The sequence below is a fragment of the Bombus affinis genome, chromosome 3, assembly GCF_024516045.1.
Source record: "Bombus affinis isolate iyBomAffi1 chromosome 3, iyBomAffi1.2, whole genome shotgun sequence".
NCBI lineage: Eukaryota > Metazoa > Arthropoda > Insecta > Hymenoptera > Apidae > Bombus > Bombus affinis.
Genome location: NC_066346.1, coordinates 6,606,052 through 6,629,303, shown reverse-complemented (window position 1 = coordinate 6,629,303; position 23,252 = coordinate 6,606,052). Strand labels below are relative to the sequence as shown.

At 32.4% G+C, this 23,252-nt stretch overlaps 2 protein-coding genes across 2 annotated transcripts; both read left to right on the top strand.

The window, feature by feature from the left end:
* Positions 1-526: 526 nt before the first annotated feature.
* LOC126914987 (putative mediator of RNA polymerase II transcription subunit 26) lies at positions 527-5,813 on the top strand. Its single transcript, XM_050719316.1, has 3 exons — positions 527-672; positions 2,880-2,982; positions 3,676-5,813. The coding sequence occupies exons 1-3, from the start codon at positions 661-663 to the stop codon at positions 4,683-4,685; spliced, it is 1,125 nt and encodes a 374-aa protein (XP_050575273.1). The 5' UTR covers positions 527-660; the 3' UTR covers positions 4,686-5,813.
* Positions 5,814-11,267: 5,454 nt separating this feature from the next.
* LOC126914984 (DNA translocase FtsK-like) lies at positions 11,268-21,070 on the top strand. The gene is made up of 6 exons (XM_050719312.1): positions 11,268-11,383; positions 16,066-16,195; positions 16,893-17,150; positions 17,385-17,655; positions 18,100-18,447; positions 18,896-21,070. The coding sequence occupies exons 1-6, from the start codon at positions 11,372-11,374 to the stop codon at positions 19,554-19,556; spliced, it is 1,680 nt and encodes a 559-aa protein (XP_050575269.1). The 5' UTR covers positions 11,268-11,371; the 3' UTR covers positions 19,557-21,070.
* Positions 21,071-23,252: the final 2,182 nt, after the last annotated feature.

Below are 23,252 nucleotides of genomic sequence, written 5' to 3'. Positions count from 1 at the left end.
GATTTGCAGATAAAGAGTCTTTGAAAGTCTTTGGAACTGTATTCTCTTTTTTTTTTATCTTTTATAGAATGGCGAGAATATGTTTCTATCTATGATTAGAGACATTAGGTTTGTCGAAGAAAAAATAACTTACATCTAAGTAGCTACATTGTTCATTTTTTTTCTAATTCTTATCATATCCTTCTGAAGAGATTTTCTAAAAATAGAAAAAGGAACGCAACAGAGGGGTAAATTCCTAAAAATTAAATTAAATTATTTTGCTCGCCACTATGGTTCTCTACCTTTCTTGGAAGTATCATCAATGGCAGACTTTACCGTCGATTGTCGATCCTCCATTATTGTTCCCCCTATTGTTGCAAATCACGGTAACCTCGGACACCCCAGTGTCCGCAGCTTCTTAGATCGACTTTGTAACGAAGTTGCGCCAGCGACGCATTCTTGCAATCGGCCCAGATAATATCCCGAGGGCCTCGGTGGTTCGCTCGTTACCGGAGGCAGAATTACTTTAAAAGTAGGTAGTCACCGGCCGTCTGCTTAGCCGACCAATTACACCGGCTCGACTCCGAGTATATAGAAGAGCAACGGTAGCTCCGTCGACTGATTTCCGCTCGTAGATCCGCGAACCGAGCATCCACGTTCATCATTTTCTCGCAGCCAGCCATGAGACTTCGAGTGAGTGCATGAAACTCTTCGACTCTACTCAAAATCGTATCATGGTGATCCCAGTTTTTTAACTTTATCTTCTATTTTCTATCGATGTTAGATACAACATATCAAGTGTCGAATATTTATATTATTTCTTTACGATAGTCTTTAGTGAGTGACACGTATAAGTTGCAGTGTATTTGTGCTGCAAAGGGTTGTCAGTGATGGATCGCGATTTTACCGATACGTTGAGTCGATGAGTCGAATGTTTACGAAAAGTGAATACTACTAGTTAGTGTTTAGGAACGAGTAGTTTCTTTCCTTGTTGCTTTTTATCATGATAAGCTCAAGTAGGAAAAGTAGCAGTGATGGTATTATGGTACAAAAACTGTGTTTTGTAGATGCTTGACACAGTCACTTGAATTTTTCATGTTATCGTTTGTGACATTCGAAGAACTTATTTGTATCGAGAAATTTATTTTAATTTAGCTTTATATTTGGTAGTTTGTTTTATATAGAAAAGTTTGTTTAATGCCGAGAGCTCGGTTGATTTACTTATTTCTTTTTACACATTCGTAGATTTTTGGACAATTTTAATTAATTTAATGAAACTAGTAAGTAAGCTAAATTAAAATTTTTTAGACATTTTTTTAAGCATATGAATCCCCTCACGTAAATTATAATTTGATTTATAGTTTAAAAGCCTTATTACTTTATCTGTTTAGGATCTTGTTAATTACAAATCTTCTAATAGTTGTAGGTTATTTGAAATTGAAAATTACAGTAAATCAGAGTGGTTTGAATTATATTTACGATACATTTTTTACAACTAATTATTTCTAATTTATTTCTCTAAAAATGTATTCTTCTAATTTCTTCTTGGCGGCTATTCTGTTTCATGCATGTAAACAGAACCGTGAACAGAAATCATGAATTAATTATGTAGTGGCTTAGCATTACGCTAGTTCAAGGTTCGATTCACTCATGCATGTTTCATACTCTAAACTAGACGAATTCTCGTTTTTAGTATTAATAAAGGAAATAAAGATTGATTTTATATAATACTATGATATATATGATACATACAATGTGATATACTATTATAAATGTTGTAATTTATTATACGTGTGCATGAAATATGATCGTGTTATTATATATACAAAATTTATTTTAATTTATTAGAATAGAAAGTTTAGAAAAATTAATTTTAGAAATTAATAATTTCATACAGAGTGAGATTCAATCTTGAATCATGATGATCTTGAATCGATCGTGGCATCTTCTGAACAGATTTCTTTTCTGAAATTACACAGTTAAATTTGATTTACAACGAAGTTAATTAACTTCAGAAGAAAATAATTATTAGTGAAAATAATTTCTAAAAGAGTAATGAACTTTAGCTTTGAGCAAAATTGTATGTACATATGCATATAATTTATCATGTAAAATTTTATATATATATATATGTATATCAATTATTGATAAAAATCTTACATTTTACTTACATGTGTTTTAATTCTATCAAACGTTCAATTATAGAAGACAAACTGTTCAACATAAAACGAATGACAGGTAAGATTAAAAATCTGGAAAATTACAATTAACAATTTATATAGCTTTTGAAGCTCTCACAACCTAGAAACATTTAAAATTCCGTAGCAACATCAACTGAACTACTCCAAACCACGAATATGCATAATTCATTCAAGCTAATCGGCGATCCAATATTCAAATCGACATTACGAAAGAAAACGTTTATTCGAGCCTAAACGTAGTCAGCCTTAATTTCCCACAGTTAAAAGTTATTAAACAGTCGTTGTGCGCGGTTCATAACGCTGGCGAACATAGTCTTAACTTTATGATAATTTCGAACGATTACAGAAGGAAGTGAAACTGTTTCATTGCAACGATCCTCGCGTGGATCATTCTGTATGGCACAGAGTCGAGTTGATACAAAAGCGATTGCGGGACAAAGGCGGAAACGTTTCTGCTAGTCAAATGTTTTATTGAACAAAACGATCGTACGAATTCGCTTCCGGGTGAGACGTCGTCGGTGGCGTTGATTTCCAACGAGCCGCGGAGAAAGACGACCGTCTAGGAAGACTTTACTTTCTAACGAATCCATTACCTATTACAGCATCGTTGCGTTCGTCCTTAGAGAAATGGAGAACCCTCACAAAGGTGGGGAGCCTTCTCATAAGCAGTAATTTATAGGCAATTCAATCTGTTCGCAGATCCTCTTTATCGTTTTGGTTTCGACGACGGTGGCGCAAGAGAAGAACGCACAGCGTTCTGTTCGTACACCCCAGGCGCAAATTAAGTACCATGATCCAAATGGTGAGTAATGCTAAGTTGAAAATTTTGATAATTAAATATTTTTTATGAATAATAGAGATCAGTTAGTCAGAATCGGAATTCTTTTTCCTGATTGAAGGTACGAACTGATCGTGATTGAGTTGTTTAGGCGATTGTCTTTAGTTCTAGAACAACTTAATTGGGTGTTACTAATGTACATATTGTACCGAGATAGAGTAATTGCTGGATAGTTGTGTAATTGTATATTGTTTGTTTGCCATGCGTATTGTATAATTGATGTAATGATTATGTAATTGTTTTCGTAAGAGGTCTAGAAAATTTTAGATTCAGGAAGTGTCTTTTATTGTAGATGATTTGTGTATAAGGTTTTATTCATTGCTAATGAAGATCTGAACATTAATTATGTATATATTATGTGTGTTAGATGTAGTACTAGATTGGAGCGAATGAAATGTTATTTTTCTGAGTAATATCGTAAATCTTATTATATATAGGTTATTTGAACAATTTATTCATTTATACTGATCGATCATGTACACATAATTTGTACATATAGATAATTTCCGATTAATTTTAGTCTGTTGTTAATTATGTAGTTTGTTATTAATTTATTTCTTAGTTGCTATAAGAATATGCATTTGTGCGAATATCTGCAGATTGCTTATCACATAACCAAAAACCGGCTACTAATTACCACGCGCATCTTCTTTACAGGTCTGAAGGTTGATTGGAAGTTCTTCGGCGCGCAGAACCAATTCCATTCTCGCCTAGAAAATTCCCAAATCCCTCAACAACAAGAATTAGCTCATCCTCAACAATCAGCTCATCTTCAACAATCAGCTCATCCTCAACAATCAGCTTATCCTCAACAATCAGCTCATTCTCAACAATCACACGTGAGTCAACAGCAATCTCAATCTGAACTCGTGCAAATCGAACCCGACCAATTGGAACATAGATCGTACTTACAACATCAAACTCAACCGGAACCTCAGCAAATTCCCAACCAGATACAATACAAGACATTCGCTCAACCTCAGCCTGTACAAGAACAACCAGATCCAAATCAACTTCAATATAAAGTCTATCCACAACCTCAAGCTCCAGTGGCACCTCAATCTGATCTCAATCAAGTTCAATACAGATACTCAAATGCTCCGTCTCAGGCGAAACAAGTGATTCTAGAAGACTTCAAGCCACAAAGTATCCATCCTGACTCAGCCTCTTTCGCTTACCCATCCAATGCTCCAATTGCTCAACAATACGATCAGCAACCAGCAAATGCTGGCATTTCTCAATACGAACACGAGAATTATGAACAAGAGGAGCAACATAAATCTAGAAGGGACTACGCAGATAGAAGTTTGCAAGGCAAAATAGTGTACAAAGAGGACTACGAGCAACGAGAGCAACAGGAGCCACAAGTGGAACACATATCAGTGCCAGTCGAGAGGCTACCGCCGCCAATTCCTCAAAAATTGGTCATCGACAAAAACATGCCAATGGAGATCCAACAATTGTTGCAGTATCAGGCACGGTTACCATACGAAGTTATCGCGAATACTATTTCTTACAAACCAAAATCGTTGTTCGTACCAAAACCTTTTCCAGCTGAGACCAAAGGGCCATATCGGTATCGAAGCAAGGTTTATTACGTGAATAACGATCAGTACGAAGGCGACTATGGGACGACTAAGCCTGTTGAAGAAAGTCAGAGGCATTGAGAGGGCCGAAATATGAAACAGGTGGAGTTTATTTGGTTTATTTGGTGGAGCGACGCGTTGAGATTGGCGGGTGGGGAGGATTGAGGGATTTGAGGAAAGGGTATCTGGGGATGGAATTTGGGGTTTAGAGCTACTTATAGTTAGTATGTTGGATTTTGTAACTGTTTAGATTTAGTTTGAATTCAGTGTTGGAGGAAATGAGGCAACAAACTATTTTTGCTCTTATTTTATTTTCGCATCTATTTAATTATTTTAGTTTTTATTCATTTAAAATCTGGAATAAAATGGGATATTTTGTTGAATTTAGCATGAAACGAAGATTCGGAAATCTTACTTTTCTGTCGGTATACAGTGAATTTGAATAACTTATTTCATTTTTGTTACAGTTCTACTTTAGATTATTCTTCCTCGCTTCAAATTTTTAGTAATAATTATTTACAACTTATATAAATTTACATACAATCTCACTTTAGGATTTTTATGAACACATCCAGAACAAATGTGCGTATTAATGAAACGTTCTGTATTTTTTATATAATTTTTAAACAGAGTTATGAAAAGATACTGTTTTGAAAAGAATATCTTTGATCACGCTTGTTCTCAAAGTTATTAGTTACTTGTGATAAAATAAGTTGCCAAATGAAATTAGAATATTTTCCTCAAACCTTCGACTTTCTCCGTCGCACAGAAAAACTGCTGAAGATTAATATTCTTCGTCTTGACGCGTTAAAAAACAAAGAAAGGTTTACACTTTCTGGCTAAATAACGAAGTGTACTCTGGTAATTCTAACTTTCAACTTTAACATCTTTTTTGTTCTTATCTATAGCTTTAAATAGATACGATTATGTGTTAATCTTTCCATTTGGATAATAACTGAATCTATAAAATTCAATTTTATAAATTTTACTGTACGTTTAGAACAAGAAGCATAACCATAAGTAGAGTGTATAAAATGAATTACTTTTAGAAGTAAATACTTTTTTAGACCTTCTTTACATTCCAACTAAAAGAATTAATCTCTACATAATTTATGTCGCTATACAAGTCATACAAGTTTAACAACTATAATTCATTAATTACAATTTATTGTAAACAGAAAATAACAAGTACAATCTTTTATACAAAAACTGTATGTTTATTAACCTTACCGTAGTCCTTGAATCATTTAGTTCTAAAACAATCTCTAGTGTACAGTTGAAACAAAAAACCCGAAAACCTACAAATCTTTTTTCATATTTTCCTGACATTTAATAAACCATTTAACTATAGAAAAACGCGATTCTATCGAAAGTGATCTCAAGGATGTAGCAGGGTTAAAATAAAAGAAAGCAACTTTGCTCGGATACTTTCTATCCCACCAAGTCCTTCGTTTTATCGTGCTGGAACGTTTTCCCATACTGAAGTGGGAATCATTCTTCGTTTCCATGAAAACGTTTCTCGCGTGTCCGCGCGAGCGAATGGACGTGGCGTGAACGGAACTTCCGGCGTAAAAGTAACTCGACCGTGATTACGAAATGGTTATCGATCTCTCGAGAACCGCTTCCGAGCGGAATTTATTAAGATCGTAGCTCAAGGAAGAACATTTTCGCGGGTATTGCCGATCTGCTCGGCTACTCGTTAATAAATCTGCTCTCATTAAGTGTAACGTAGAAAGTCAGATGGTTTCCACCTTTCTAATAAAGACGCGTGCTCGAACCACGATTATAGAAAGCGACACGTGATATCGAACGTTGATCGACAGATGGAAAATAAATACAAACGATTTGTTTGCATCGATGATCACAGGATCTATCGTACCGATATTTCTTGAGATATCTGATGATATCTGGATAGAAACTCGGACTTCAAGCTTCTCGAGCTTACGAACAGTGTAAGGAAGTAATGATACGTAATTCTTGGCCTCGATGTCGGTTCGTTAATTAGATAAAGAAGTGGAAATATCTGCGCGTAACGAATGTTCTAATTAGAAGACTTTTCTTTTTCCGATTGGAATTTGGTGAAATCACGATGGAATTGCAATAGTTTTTTTTTTTTTTTTGATTAGGAAAGTAATTGAAATTTTTGTATCGTAGATTCTCTGATGGAATATATTACTTTCTTCCTTAGGTTTCTGTATGTTGTGTTTTATGTTATCGTATCTATTGTAAACTATTTGAAGTGGAGTGTGAATTTTTCCAAACATAAGGAATATGATACTCTGTGGCTTCGTACGTGTCGTAATTAAAGTGGCAATCGAAAGCTGAATTTATTTCATTAGATTTCGCAAGTAAAATACAATTGAATTACAGGAGAGATAAGTAACAGAAACGTAACCAATAATATAATTTCTGAAAGTTTCACGTTTGAACGTTTTCTACTGTTAATAATTGTAATATATGTGGCCCTTTTTTATTATTATTCGTAATACTAGTATTTTTAGTAATGTAATCAAAGTTTTGATCATCAAATTCTTGTTAATCAAAGTTTCAATGAATTTCAAATTATCTAAAAGCAAATATTTGAATCTGAATTTAATCACGATACTTCATGTTCGTCCGAGTTTCAAATATAGACTAGCTTTAACAGATGTTTTTGTGTAATAAATAATTTTCGATGTGATAATAGAAGAATAAAAATAAACCATTTCTCTAAATTATAAACATTTGTTATGTATTGTTGTATAAAAATAAAATGACGATTGAAGGTATGATGATAACAATAAGTCAAGAATATGTCGCAAAATTTTCATGACATCCAAATACAATATACAATCCAGTATAACATTTCCATTATTGATTAAGCACCTCTTAAAAGAAAAACTGCAAACATATAATTTACTTAAAACATATAACGAAGTACACCACGTAACCATCGACATCGATGTTGAATAAATCCTCTCGTCACTCAGCAAATTATAATTTATCCATCTGTTATCCTCGTTATTTGTTACACGGGCGAAATTATAATGATTATAATTTCATCGACCCTTTCTCAGATCGACGAACTCGAAGACACGCTGGTGAATTATGCATTTGTGTCTGTGGTCAGTGGAAAAACGAAAGTTGCAGCGCAGCAGAGTACGGTGAACGCGTGTATGAGTATAATCGCAATTGTCGAGAGCAACGCGAATCCGTTCACGAAGCGTGAAGGCCACGAGACCAATTTACATGCTCTTCCTTGTTCAGAGAAATGCTGTCACTTTCGTTATGAAACCTAGCAACACAAGTTTCTCGTAAAATTCTCGACGTACGAGAAAATATATGAACTGAGGAGAACGATGTCATGAGTTCGGTTCTGTTTAGTCCAGGCTGCCTGTAATTAAAAAGGTCTCACCTCGTTTGCAAGTGGTGCAATACCGTAAGACCGGAAGTTTTGCAACGGACAAAGACATGGTAATTAATCCCTTCGCCTAACTGATTCGTTCGATGAAGTAGGAAATATGTTTAATAAATTAGAAGTTATCTCAATGATGCGCGAAAGGATAATCGCTTTCAGTTTTTGCACTTTCTTAGAGTGCGCAATTTGCATTTTTTCCCTGAATGATTTATCAACTAATAATATTGGAGAATTGACAGATCACAAATAATAAATGGTAGATTTCTCTTTTATAACTTTACAACCTCAAATGAAGTAGAGGAATCAACTGATCTGTGATTGATAAAATATAGTTTCAGAATTTCATGTGTTTTATTACCAAGCTGTTTATTGTTGTGTAAGAGAATTTATTGGTACTACAATAACGTGTATCTTGCAACTTGTACGATTTCACTAATAATAATATTTTTTAATAGTCTGCTAATGTTTCAGTATTTTAGTAAAACATTAATCTCAAATTGTTCAAATAGATGTGCGTTTAATTTACAAGGAACTACAGAGAACCGTGAATCATGAGATATTTGGTTTCATTCTAGACCCTGCGAGAACAGGAAATCGATGGGATCAGCGTGACTTGATACGTGAAACGTGATTGTATTATGCTTTCTTCTTGCTTTTCGTATTTTGTTCGGATCCTTCCATTCTCTTCCGGCAAGATTGAATAAGGAGAATAAAATCTTCGATATGATACGATACACTTTAACAAGATTGCAATACATTGTTCGAAACGTAAAAAACATGCTGCACGGAATATCTTGTACTAGTACGTGATCATGCTGAGCTGGTAATTTGTGACTTTACGACTTCCTTAAGTACTTTCTCATTCATTTTATGCCGTGAAGGTTTATTTATTTCGTATTTAATCTGATGCAAATTCGTACATATATATCTTACGATCGTGTTTCAATGAAGTTGATCCGAAGAGGAGTTTTACTATAATTGCATGTTGGTTATTTTCATGAATATCTAATGAGTAAGTTAGAATAGTAGGATAAACGAATTGTTAGAGTTAGTGACAGATTCACTACAGAAGCTAATAGTCAATATAGAGGCTGGAATTTATTCTTGAATACGAAGATAAATACCTGCTGTCATGCGTTACGTAAGGTTTTATGGCAACTGCTTGTCGCGACCATCAACTTTTCGAATAATTTGTTTAACGAAGTGTTTAATAAAAAGGGGACTCTACTGCATGAAGCAATAATACAGTACATATAGAATTCTAAATAGAATCCTATTCTTCATAAGAGCACCTATACATATATGAGAACATTATGTGAATATAGAATTTGAGCAGATGTCCCATATCGTTAATTGCATAAAAAGATACATAAATTTTAGATTTTAAGATTTTATGTGCTTTGTGATAGCGATTGTGTTAGATGTTTCTAATCTGTTTCTAAATAAAAATTCTTTTGGACAATTAACTTGTATTCTACCAGTCTTGCTTAATATTCGTTCTTTATCTTTTTCGATGCGTTGAGATTCCATTTACGACCTTATTCTGCTATTTCTTTTTGCCTTTCGTAGTTTCTAGTATGGAGAGAAGGTGAATTTCTTTTGGACTGCTGAATGTGAGACACATATGGAGACTATACCGAAAAGGCAGGGAGTCTGTTTTTGTTGATTTTCCATTTTTTATTTGATGGTTAAAGAAGCGTACTTTAATACGACATCATTGAAATGGACAATGACTTGTTAGTTTAGCTACTTTAAGAGGTATAAGTTTGTTATAGTAAAAAATAAATGGTAAATTCATAAAAAGTTATTTATATTCTAACAACGAATATTTTTGAGATATTTTGGAGGATAACAGAAATACATATTTAATCCTAAAGTTCAGAAAGAAATAGATTTAATAACATGGAGCTTAATGATACACTGAATTTTAAGATTGTTCTTCTATAAAGAACAAAAATGATGCGTATTTGTCTTATTTTCCTTATTATTACTTGTTATCTAATTTTCTTTGTTTGTAATGATTACTTAAGTTACATAGTAACCTTTGAGTGGTCGCTATCTGGGAAACGTGTCTTTAAATTCCATTCCTTGTCGACGGCTTCAGCATTTTCTAACTATGCAATCGAGTACTCCTTCACTAGAAACGAGAAACCATGTAAATGTACTTACGACGACGCGAGCTTCGTAACACTTGTTAGTTGTTGAAGTGCACATGGCTTAGGAATGCAACAGTTCAATGTAATTTCTTAAAGTGTTAGGGAGAAAATAAACATTGATGAAAGATATAATCAAAATGCACAATTTTGTTATCACGTCAGAAGAAATATGGTAGAATTACAAGGAAGTTAACAGATGAAAGATAAACTTTTAACATGATCGGTAATGACCACATAATCTTCTTCTACATCTTGATATAGATTAGTATAGTTGATATAGTAAGAACGATGAAAACAATATAATTACAATTTTAATTAAATTATTTACACGTGTTAAACTAGTATTTTATCTAAATTAGCAGCTAAAATGATTTTAAAAAATAATTAATTATTCATTGTTATTATTAAGCTATTTCAAAGAATTAATGATAATAAAGCAAAATTATATTCTCAATATATTGCATAGAAGTAGCAAAAATCTGTATATCTACAGATTTTAACATGTATGCGTAATGAGAGGGAAGTAAAAGAAATCTCTTCCGTATAATAATTAATTTATGATTTTGTTTTATTTATCCACGTCATCAATAGCGTAAATCCTACACTGTTTTTAGATTTCATATATTCTATGTATTTAAAAATGTATTAAAAATTATTTACTATTGTATTCAATATAAATCCACTATAAATGCAATTCATAGTAATAAATAAATTATAAATCTATTTATAACTAGACTGCATGTTCATGCATTTGTGGCAAATTTAAAGATGCAAAAATGCTTATTGTTAGTATGCATCAAATAAGCAAAACACTCAAAATAATATTTGACAGCTGGAGCGAATCTCTCTAGAGTAATTAAAACATTTCCTGTTACAATATTTCCGGTATCATAACAACGTATCAATAGTGAAATATGTAGTAGTCGACCATAACTGTTGTCCTGTTTTGCATAGAGGAACCATCGCTGTTGGTAGTGAGACTAGCTGATGGGAACCGCGGGAAAAGGTAGTACGCGAATTGAAAAGCCAGTTCCGTGGAACGGTAATCCAAAGAGGCGATAAAACCGGGGGCTGGTGGAGGTGGCACGAGAAGTCACATCCCCGTCGCCGAAAGGCGCCTTTTACGTAGCCGCATATAAAGTTGTTCCGGTGACCGCGCGGCCGCCTCAGATACACTCCACCCTTGAACGCATCGAGCAGCTTGCTTTCTCGCCATGAATTTGCTCGTAAGTAACTCTTTTCCGTATCTTTTACACGCTTACTAACCATCTAAATCAATTCCGTTTCATTTCAATTTTCTTTAAAATTGAAAATAAGATGAATTTAATTTCTTGATGATAGAATTTTTGCTCCTTGATTAGTGAATTCTCGTTCGGACGAAGGGAATTATTATTTAATGCGTGATTTCACTTTATCCCTCTACCTAGCATTATTTTGTGGTTCATATTCGACGTATGTAATATGCGAAGGAAAATTTAGACGTACGTGTAATAGGTGTCTAGGGTTTGAAAATTGGAATGTAGCAGAACTAAACGTGTCGCGTGCGGTTAATTACCACGAGATGTCCCACATCGACGCGCGTTTCCGTAACACGTTCGTAAAACGGTATACGAGTTTACGCATCGTGGATTAATTATACTGAGTACGGGTTGTTTGTCGAAAGGAAAGCCATCGCGTTTGTGCCGTGAACGTAGCATGAAATTGGTCGTGAAATTATTCGGGGTGAAATTGCCTTTGTATTACGTTTACGTGATGCTGAAGATAAGAATTGAATTTAATGTAGTAATAATAATTTTATGATCATTTTGGGAGCAAAGCAGATAGGATAGAAATTAGATGCAAGAGATGCAGATCTTAATTGTAATTATGGTGTAGATTATGGGTCACTTAGAAATTATAATATAATCTAGAAAACAGATAAGCGTATAGTTAATGCTTTAGAGAAGGAGTATTTTTATGAATCTAGGGCACTATTGTGTTAAAAACAAGTTTGACTTCAAAATTTCTTTGACTAAGATCTTTGTAATAATTCACAGTGATATTAATCTTGCAGTAATAAATCTAATTTTATTTTATTACATAATAAGAAACATTAATCATTTCATTTTGCGAAAAGATGTTATCTTACATCTTTATATAATAATTAAAACTATAATTGTGCCATGTAAAACTATGTCATCAAAAATATGACAAACTAAGTTTATATTAAAATACATAACAACTGGAATGTATGCTTGTGCGAGAGATTCACAATCTGTCATTATAATTACATTGTCAGTAATGTCTCAGACAAGAAATGAGTACATAAATTTATTTATCCATGGTTAAGAAGACATGGTTCTCTTCGAAATGTCACGCTTTCCCATTTTACGAGTGTAACGGTTAAACGTGACCATAATATTATTTATGTTGTGCCGAGAATTATTGTAATAATCGGTTTACGATAATCGAGTAAGATAATTATTTTGATGTTTATCGAGAAAATCTGAGATACCTAGAAAAAAATAGATAATGAGAATTTTTTGGAGCATAAATTTCCAATTATAACCAAACTAAAAATAGAATTGTTCATAATATAATGTTGAATTTATGAATAAGCATTTCTTTGTTTATTTACTGCTTGCCGCTGTATGTTTCTAATTTAATATTTCTTAAATATTACTTTAAAAAATTGATTTGTCGTTAAATTAACTGCTTGTTGAAATGTAACATATTATATTCATTCATCTTAGTAATTAAGTAAGTATTGAAATTAAAAAATTTACATAAAAGTTTCAATTCTGTGCAATAAAAGGTATACATGATTTAGATATTATTTCGTTAACGAAGATTGATTTTCTAAATTTCACAGTTAATTTGCTTCGAATGATAGCTCGAAGAAAGCCAATAAGATAATGATAGTAAACTTGAAAGATAATCTTGTTCGCATTTGTACTGTTTCTAGTTTCCTGCTCACAATCACTATTTAAAACGTGCAGAATGAAAGTTCTATAAGAAGTAACTACAGTTCTGTATCCTATACCATTTATAGTTTTAATTCTTTTGTCTGCTTTACTAGATACCATGTCTTACACTTACATGACAATTAGGACAAAAACAGAGCACATACGTATTTTAATGTCATTAGTAAAAGTGAAAAGACTTTCTCCCATTCTAAATTGAAAATCAAGAAATACCAGATACAATATCTCCCAGTTTATTTAAAATATAACATGCCGATTTTTAGAAAATAAAAAAAAGTTTATAAAACATGTGCAATAATCCTAGATAATAATAATAACAATAATAATCCCTTATATTTGTTTGTTACATATTACACTTATTATTCTATATTTTCTATAATTTCATTATTTTATATTTACTATTCTATCTTTTTTTATAATTATATTATATTATCGATATTTAACTATCCTATTTAAAGTTGAAAATATTTTGCACGATACTGATAATTGATTTTGATTTCGTTCTCTTATTATGGCTTATATAGAACATTAAGGAAGAAACAATAAAATGGAACAAAAACTTGTATCAATTGTTTCAATTAAAATTATACGAGCAAAGTAATAAGCTTGATCAAACCAAATTTTAAAGAAAACGATCTAAACGATTTAAGCGTACAGAAGAATGTTGACCTGGAAAATTTAATATTCTGTGTCGCGTTCGATTTTTTAATATTGGCTTGACAGGGAGTCGCTTCTAGACTCTAGACAAGTTAAACTCGTAGCGCAGATCCTTTTTTCTTGCACGGATAATCGAAGCAGGCGTGTCCTGCCGGTTAATTTATATTTCACTTTCTACCGGCGAGCGTGTAATTCTTGCAATGCTGTGCTCGATAGTTGCACGCTGTACTGCCTTAGTCCCGGTTTCCAGATAGATTTCGTTCCTTTTTCTTGCGAGTGGAATGCTCGAAGGAAAGGCATAGCAACTCGTCGCCTTTTCCCGATTACGGAAATTGCTGTTGCTAATCGAAGACACGCAAAACTTTCCCCTCTGGAAACTGGCATTTTATTAGGTTCAGATCTAATTAAACTGATGATTACCAAAATTCACCTTTCTCCAGAAACTTTAATTACAGATAGTAGAAATATTGAAAGATCTGCTTTGATACCGTGAAGACTATTTATGACTGGCGTAGTAAAGTTGTCCAAGATAGAAAATTTTATGGAAACGATGCACACGATAATATGTGCTTGGAAATTTTCTAAAAACTTGGACATTCGATGCTTATTTATTCATCGTGCTTTCAAAATATTAATAAAGTGATTTTTATTGATCATAATTCCTATAGTTACTATTTAACTTTCAGTAGAATTTTATTCTTTTGCCGAATCCCTAAAAAGACTAGAATTATTTGAATAAATTGAAAAATTGTAAAATTCTAATTTTAATCGATTTCTTTCTAATTGAATTTAAAGTGCAACTACTGATCTTACAGATAATCTGTTTTCTTAAAATAGATTTCAATGATACAAAGCTACTTATCAAGGTCGTTGCATATCGTTACTTATAGAATTGCACAAAAAATTAATTGTTAAGTGTATAAAAAAGAGTTTATTGTTAAACGCTTTGACAGTTTCGATAATTGTTGGAATTACTATCGAAAAATAATATTTTAATCCAAATTTATTTGTAATATTTTTTTGAAGTGTTTTCTGTTTATTTAGAACGTTAATTATAAAAGAAAATAAAAGAATATTTTTAAGTATCTCTCCAAATTAAAACCATCATACGATTTCTCTGTTAACATAATTGGATGACAATGCATGTATACATGTATACATTTTCATGTATAAAATATCATTATAGGAGATGCTGTGAAACTAGATAAATCATTCGACACGTAACTTGACTAATCTTGATTTAGCTCGTTTAATTAACTTAATGAGCTCTAATGAATGTATTAACCTTATCCGATAATTGTAAGTAAGAGGCAATAGTACGTATATGTATATATGCGTACATACATTATTGTACGTTTAGGACATTTGCATAGTTTGAATAAGAGTAATCGTTGCTTGAATCATTCAAATGTATCAATTTTCGTTATGGTCCTGAAATGTGTTATTATTAGCTTGATCACGAAGAATCTGGTCTTGAAGTTACCACTTTCCCTCGCAGTCACGTTGCCCCGCTCTCGAAATGCAATTCAATATAAATGTACACGACATCAACTAGTGCGTAATCGTAGTTGTCAGTGAACCAAGTTCCACCATATTAGATAATACTATGATTAGAACTTCGTGTTACACAATCGAATTTCGATTTTTTTATTATTATTGCTTCTTTCAATATTACTGCGTCAATGAGAATATTTGTAGAACAAAACACTTCACTGCCAAGGATATTTGTATCCTGCGAATGATTTGCGAATTATCTACGAATTCCTCGAAGTTTCTTTTCGAACCGTTCGAGTTAAAATTTGTCCATGATATTTCTAAAAATGATCATTGATAATTTTGACAATAGTTATACTCAGTACAAATCATTATCAATAAGGAAATTTATTTATTTCTTCCAATAAATATATCTATTAATAATAATATTATAATTAACTGATCTATACCGGTGAAAGAATGGGAAACTCAATATTGCGTTGGTACGTCGTTTGAACTTTGTTTAGAACACCTTAAACACTGTAATTAGAAAGTATACGGCTCTTGAATCATTGTGTAATACAACCCTTATTTGGATAACAGGAAACGCTTAATAAACACTTAATTAATGGGTTGCTACTGAATACGTTCAATTAGCACTTCCTGATATTTAGAAGTATTTTTATATTACAATAAAATAATTAATAAATATATTACAATAAAATAAAATTGAAAATAGATGAAATTCAATAAAGAAATGAATGCTGACCATAAAAAGACGAAATAAGTAACTTGTATTTACAATCTTTTTGTAGGTTCTTTTGTTACTAACAGTTCCAGCGTGCTTGGCACAATTCTCGATACAAGGACCCAGTGACGGGAATCGAGTCGCCCAGGGTTTACGAATAGAGGAAGGGAAAGGAATCCAATACACAGATCAAAATGGTAGAAAGCAGATAAGATATCGATACCTACTACTACCATGAGAATAAAAATCTTTCTGCATAATTCATTGCTCTATTTCTCCGACTGATACAAATTTACGATCAGATTTGTTAAAGCCAACATCGTTTGTTAAAGCCTTATCGAAGTACTTTAACATTTGTATTATAGTTTGGACGTATTTCGCAAATTAAACTCTATAGTGTTTCAAATAAGCTGTTTCTTAATGAATATGTTCTTCTAATTTTTAATGAAACGAACATCTTTACATATTTGAATTAAAAGCGTACGTACACATATTTATTGATTCAATTTAATAATTATTATTACTATAAATCTTTCTGGAAAATTCTAAGGACATTTTTGTAGTAGATAAGAAGTGAATACTTGCAAGAATGGTTTGGAAATATATCTGATATAAGATATACTTTTTATATTTCCTTGTTTAGAATTAATCGTATAAAAATGTACTGAAATAATTTCGTAAAATAATATCTCATTGAATTTTAAGATATTAACTAAAGAATTACTTTATAAGAATACAAATTTTCAAGTTGATAATGAAGACATACACAAGTATTAAATACTTTTCTAATAATATTCGTGTAACAGTATGTATGAAGCAAGTAATGATCTCTCTAATTTAATTTATTCAAATTTTAACATATAATTTACCATGTTTAACCTTTTTATTTTACAGAATCAAACGAAGGTGGCTTTAGTATTACAGGCGCAACAGACGGTAACGCTCAAATACAAGGTGCTAGCGATGGTCATTCTAATTTTCGAATTCATGGTGCCAGTCGCGGCCCAGCGGAAAGCTACAATGTACAAGGACCTAGTACAGGGTCATACAACATCCAAGGATCAACGGATGGACATAGTCATTCAATTATTCAAGGCTCCTACGATGGTAATTCAGGGTCTGCGAAATCTCTCCAGTATAATGATCCCAGTGGTAAGTGAATCCATAGCGTTCTACCTTCATATTTATACTTGATAATTATTGTATTCATTTCCACTATGACAATAATTAAAACAATCGTAGCTTTTCGTAAAATATAAATTTTATGAAAGTCATCTTTTATAATGTATGCTTTTTCCCGGAATAAGTTAATTTCAATCTAACACATGGAAGCAACAGTGCGTAATATCTTCTGAATAAGTCAAAAATTAAATTTCTGCTTGAAAGGGTTAAGAGTGAACTGGAGATCATTTGATCGGCAACCACAGCCAAGGGCGCAGCAGACAGCACAATACTCGGAAGCTGCAATCGCAAGTGCACCAAGAGCGCCACATCGGCAAAGGGCTCATGCACCAAGGCAACCGCAACCACCTCCACAACCCGAACCATTTGCTTTACAACAATCGAGGCCTTTGGATAATGCACCTACGCAAATCAAGCAGCTTCTCCAATTGCAAGCACAACTTCCATACGTTAATATCATTCCTGAACCATATAGGTAATGTTTATATTACATAATAAAATAATACTTTTTATTTTCTCCAACTTCATTATCTTATTTAGTTGTTTTAAAAGATCTAGAACTAGTACTGTGAATATTAAACACTGTTATATAAAGTATTATCAGTTGCTAGATGACGTAATAAGGATAGCTATCTTACATGCAATGTAATTATGTAATAGTATGTTAATGTGATATAATAGTGTCTCAATGTAATATTATGATATAATATTGCTTATCTCAATCCAGTTTGATGATATAATAGAACCTTAACAGTATCTTAGTAGAATGATCTCTAGTATTATTTGTTGACGTATTGAATTTGGTATAACGAAAACAGTTTATTTAATTCTTTTTAAACACGAAATAAATAAGAAGATGAAATAAACAAAGGAAAGTTGTGGTCTATATACATATATAACATTGTAAATTTTTTTGTAGATATGAAAATTTGTTAGCATCACAAGGTAATCAACGACCTGAGTATCAACCTGAGTATCAACCTGAGTATCAACCTCGGTATCAACCCGAAGCCCAAGAGGAACCAGCCCCTTCACCACGACGACCAGCTTATCGTGGGAAACCACGTGGTCCGCCTAGACAAAGGCGACAGGCGTCACAATACAGACCGGAAGCTCCTGCTGCACCGCAACAGCAGCATCGCAGACTTCCGCAACCACCGGCTGAACCTCAAATTAAATATAATCCCAATCTACCGCCTCAGCTTCAACAACTGTTGAAATACCAGGCCGAAACTCCGTATGTCAACTTAATTCCTGAACAATACAGGTAAATTGAATATTTAACTAGTAAAATTATCCATGTTATTTAATACTAGGATTCATTGATTACCCTTGTATATCATTGTATTGTATATAGGATAATTATGCAAAGAAATGTCAGTTAGCCTAGTGATATCATATTATCCTACATTTAAGTGGACTAGTTGACTAATGTGAAGTTCTAACCGGTGCCTATAGTCACCCTCTTCAATGGCGAATAAATTCAATTGATTACGTTTCGTTCAAGATTTCAGTTAATAATTACAAATTAAATTATGTTGAATTTTTATGTACTTTCTTATTCTAAATTTTTTCATATACTTGCCATTATGCATTTAGCTCTTGATATTGCGTATTGCTGTAATCACCCTTGAATAGTAACTCTGATTTTAGTCACCCTTAAATTAAACCAGTAATAAAAGAATTAATAGTTTTACGAAAGAATTAACTTTTAGATTTAATCCGGAGCCAGCCGCCCAAATGCAGGTAGAGCAGGTCCGTAACTACTACCAAGATCTTTTAAGACAGCAACCAACATCTCCTACCGTACACACAGTACCGCCAGTGGTCGCGCCTGCCTCACAACGAATACGAGGTCCACCACAAGATCCGCAATCAGGTCCGGTATATTCTAGACCAAAAAGACAAGCTCCACATCAACGACAGCTACGACCGCAACAACTACCAGCTGAACCAGTACCACAATATTCCACCAATGTTCCTGGTCAAATTCAGAGTTTATTGAAATACCAAGCACAAATTCCTTATAACATTATCGCTAATCAGATCGATTATCGTCTTGATAAGCCATACGTGCCTCAACCAATTAAACCTACTGGTGCTCCGGAAGTTCAATATCAACCTCCAAATCAATATCAAAGTCAAAGTCAATATCAAGGACAGAGTCAATATCAAGAACAAAATCAATATCAAAATCAAAATCAGTATCAAGATCAAAACCAATATCAAAGCCAGATTCAATCACCAGACGCGTACCAAGGTCAATCAAGTGGATATAGCCAAGTCTATGCATCGCAGTCACAGTATACTCAGGCTCAATTTGGAGCACAAGAACCTGAGCATGGAGTTCGTCCTGTTACCGAAAGACAATATTAAAGATAATCGTTGGTTCAATTAAGTCGTATCTTCTATATTTGCTTTTGATTCGATATTCCGTTTTATTTTTAATCGATCGTTTCAATTATTTGGATCGATGTCTTTACGTTTCGCACGTTGGAAAAGATTGTCGCCGATGGATTCTAGATTTTCGGTGCAATTACAAATATAGAGTTAAGGTACTTGACATCAATTTATTTGTTATTCCGTTAAAGTTTCATTATTAATTTCGAATTTATGTTGAAAGAATGAAAACGTTAATTCTGTTGATTTAAATGTTAGTTGTTTGATAACAGTTATTATAATAATTGGAATTATTGGAATTGATATTTTCGATTGACTCCGAATTGAATTTTCAATTGAATTGCAATTGAACTTTAAATTAAGCGTTTTTAATTCTTCGGTTGTGAAAGAAAAGTGTATTTTGCCGCGACAATATTTTTATCAATGTCAGATTCGTTTCACGTGATATGCAATTACAGAGAAATCAACGCTGTCGCTGCGATTGCATTTTATTTTATATACTTAAGTTACTCGTGAACTGAAATACTCAGATAATATTATATAATTCGTTTTTGTTTCAGAAAAGTTTTCTTTTATACTCATTGAAAATAGTATATCTTTAATTATTTTTAATAATTAAAAAGTTACAGTATTTATACTAACATTTTCTCTCAAATTTTATTTAATTAGACATTTATAACAATAGCAGCGATGAATACATATATACTCGTCGAAGGAAGAAGCTTTTTGCTTGCTTTTACAGTTTGCTATACTCGAAGTAATATTTATTTCAACATATTGTTTTCTATTTTGTTACTTATGTAATTAGTAGACTGCGCTTGTTTATGCAAATTCATATTTTTATGACCACATCCGAGTAAACGAAACATAAATACAGTTCTGTTCCATCTTTCAAATAATATTTTAAAGAATATTGTATATTTTTTAAATATCTGTATATTTTTCGCATAATATTCTCTGCATTTTTGGATTTTTAAATTCTCGCAAATGTATAAATATCCGCAGTTAGTAATTGTGGTCGGTGATATGTATTTTTAACATATTGTATTGAAATTTTAGATGTACCTAAATTTCACCTATAGAAATCGAATACTGCATCATAAAATATTCGACGTTTCTCTTTCGTTTAACGACGTCAGAACACTCAATAGTAATTTGTAACAACCATGAAATGGAATGAAAGAAAAGTATTGCTATAACGGAAGTCATTTGGTGCCCCATTAATTTTTATATACGGAAATATAAGCGGAATATACACAGTTCCCTGTTATATGCGATTTCCGGTGAAAGAAGAAAAAATGAAAGTAGAGCGCCATATTGTGAATTCCTTTAAGGACCTATTGCACTGCGATTTAACGCATAAATACGTGGTCTTCGATTAACAACAATTATTGTGATTAAATTCAACGATTATTATTCAATAAGCTTGCCTGTTTTTATAGTTTTTATATTTCAACGTTTTCTAATAAAACATTTTTCACTCAAACGTATTTCAATTAATTGTTTCAATCGATGTGACTGGCCAATCATTTAGATTATAATTGTACGCGAGTGAAACATCATAACAGAAATGAATTTCGTGGTCAAGTTTACAAACATGAATCCTTGTAAGTTTAATTATACTATAAAACATAAGTACATACAATTAAAAACATGGACAGATAGTTATTCAATCGTCTATCATAATATTATACTTACGAATGTATAATGTAACGCATTTTAAAGATTACTTTAAACAATGATGATCAAGTTTACCACAGAAATTATATTTCGATGCGCTAAATCGCACGAGGCTTCATATATCCGGTTTCGCATATGATCCACTTTCACTCGAAGATTTTCCTTCGAACGTGTAATCTAGTTAACCCAATCATCCTCGCTATTTAATCAAGTTAATCTTTTCGACCTCCAATTTTTAAGAATAAAACAGACACAAAGCAGCACATTTATTATTCACGACTACATACATAATGATGTTTAATTATTAGTGGATAAAATTGGAGCGTTTTACATAGTGTTAGATTAGACAAAAAGTGGAACGGTGAATGTAGAACATTAAGGTCAATTGTTTCCGCGAGCAAGTTGTTCAGTCATCGATTAAATCGTGGCTTTTTTTATCGAATACAAAGTGTCTCCGTAGAAACGGTACACTTTATGCGAGATATTAATACGGTCGACTTAGGAATACGGAAGTGACCGATGCATATGCTTCCTGCAATCGGTAACTTTACCGTTACGTGACTAGAAATACGTCTTTTACCTACCACGCACATGTTTTATTCATTTGTGACTTATATTTACGTCGATGTTAACTTTTGGTTTACTGGAAATAGATTTTATTCGATTTCGTCTTAATCCTATGTTTAATGAGATAGCCTATGCTAAGATATAGAATTATGTGTTATTGTTAAAATAAGAGAAAAATAGGAAAGAATAGGTATAAGTTAGAAGTTGATAAAGCACTTAAACAATAATAAATTAAACTCAAACAGAAAACAAAAATAAAGTTAAGAAGTGCATAAAAATTTATACGTAGTGTTTTATTAAATTAAAAATAGATGCACAATCATATATTCACAATCTTTGCATTAATATAAATCATATCTGACACTTGTGTAGATGAAAAAATTCATTTTTTAAATATCATAAATAATGTCTCTTTAATAGCTCTATTTTCATCAAAGGGTACCCATGGACAATCTTTGAATGTCTATTTTTGAGCTTCCTTACTATTAATGTTGTAAGTAGGAACTGGACACTAAAAGTCTTGTACTATTCCATAAATTTTGTACTCTTTTTAGAGTTAGCGATTTAATTCTTATTCCAGTCGATTTCTTGACTTTTCTGCCAAACCAAGTCCCCTTTATTATTTTTCCTTTTTACAGTTCGGTTAATCACCGTCAAGTAAATTCCAAAGTACAGCAAAGTCAATCACGTTCGAAGAGAAAAGCCGATCAAACGACTTTTACGTAACTTTAAATTAACCTCTGATATAATACGCACTCAAGAAAAGCAGTTCTGGTTTCCTAACGGTGTAACGAAGGTTTTCCAGGAAAAGTTCATTTAAGGGAGCTGACATTTTGATAATGTAACCTAAATTGAAACCTTGTATGTTGTTAAGGAATATATATCTATATAGTGGCAGACAAAAGAAAGTTTAAAAAGCAAATAGTGCGATAAAACAACGTTATTTTACACTTGGAAGAGAATGCTGTTTGACAAAATTTAATATTGACGATATTGACACATCAAATTTAAACTTAACGATACCCATAAATACAAGTAACTTTCTTTAGCTCGCCATTGAATCTACTTTAATTCGAGTAATCTACTTTGCTGCTGTTTAATAATCTTGCTTTTTCTATAATGTTATAATTAGAACACGGTGTTTATAGATCTCATTTATTAAAGACTAGCTGTTCATATTAATATCCACGTACTATCCATAAAAGTACCTATGACATGTCCAAGTAGCACTACAAAATACGAAAACAACAGCCACACAATTGGTGTTACGGGCGAAATGCTGATAATAATAATTAACTGTATATGACTTTTACATTTTAATGGCAGCAACTTTCTCGTGACTCTAGATTTTTATGAACGAACGACTGATAGATATTAGTTTGGATATAACACGATTACGAACACTATTGCTCAGCATAATGGTGC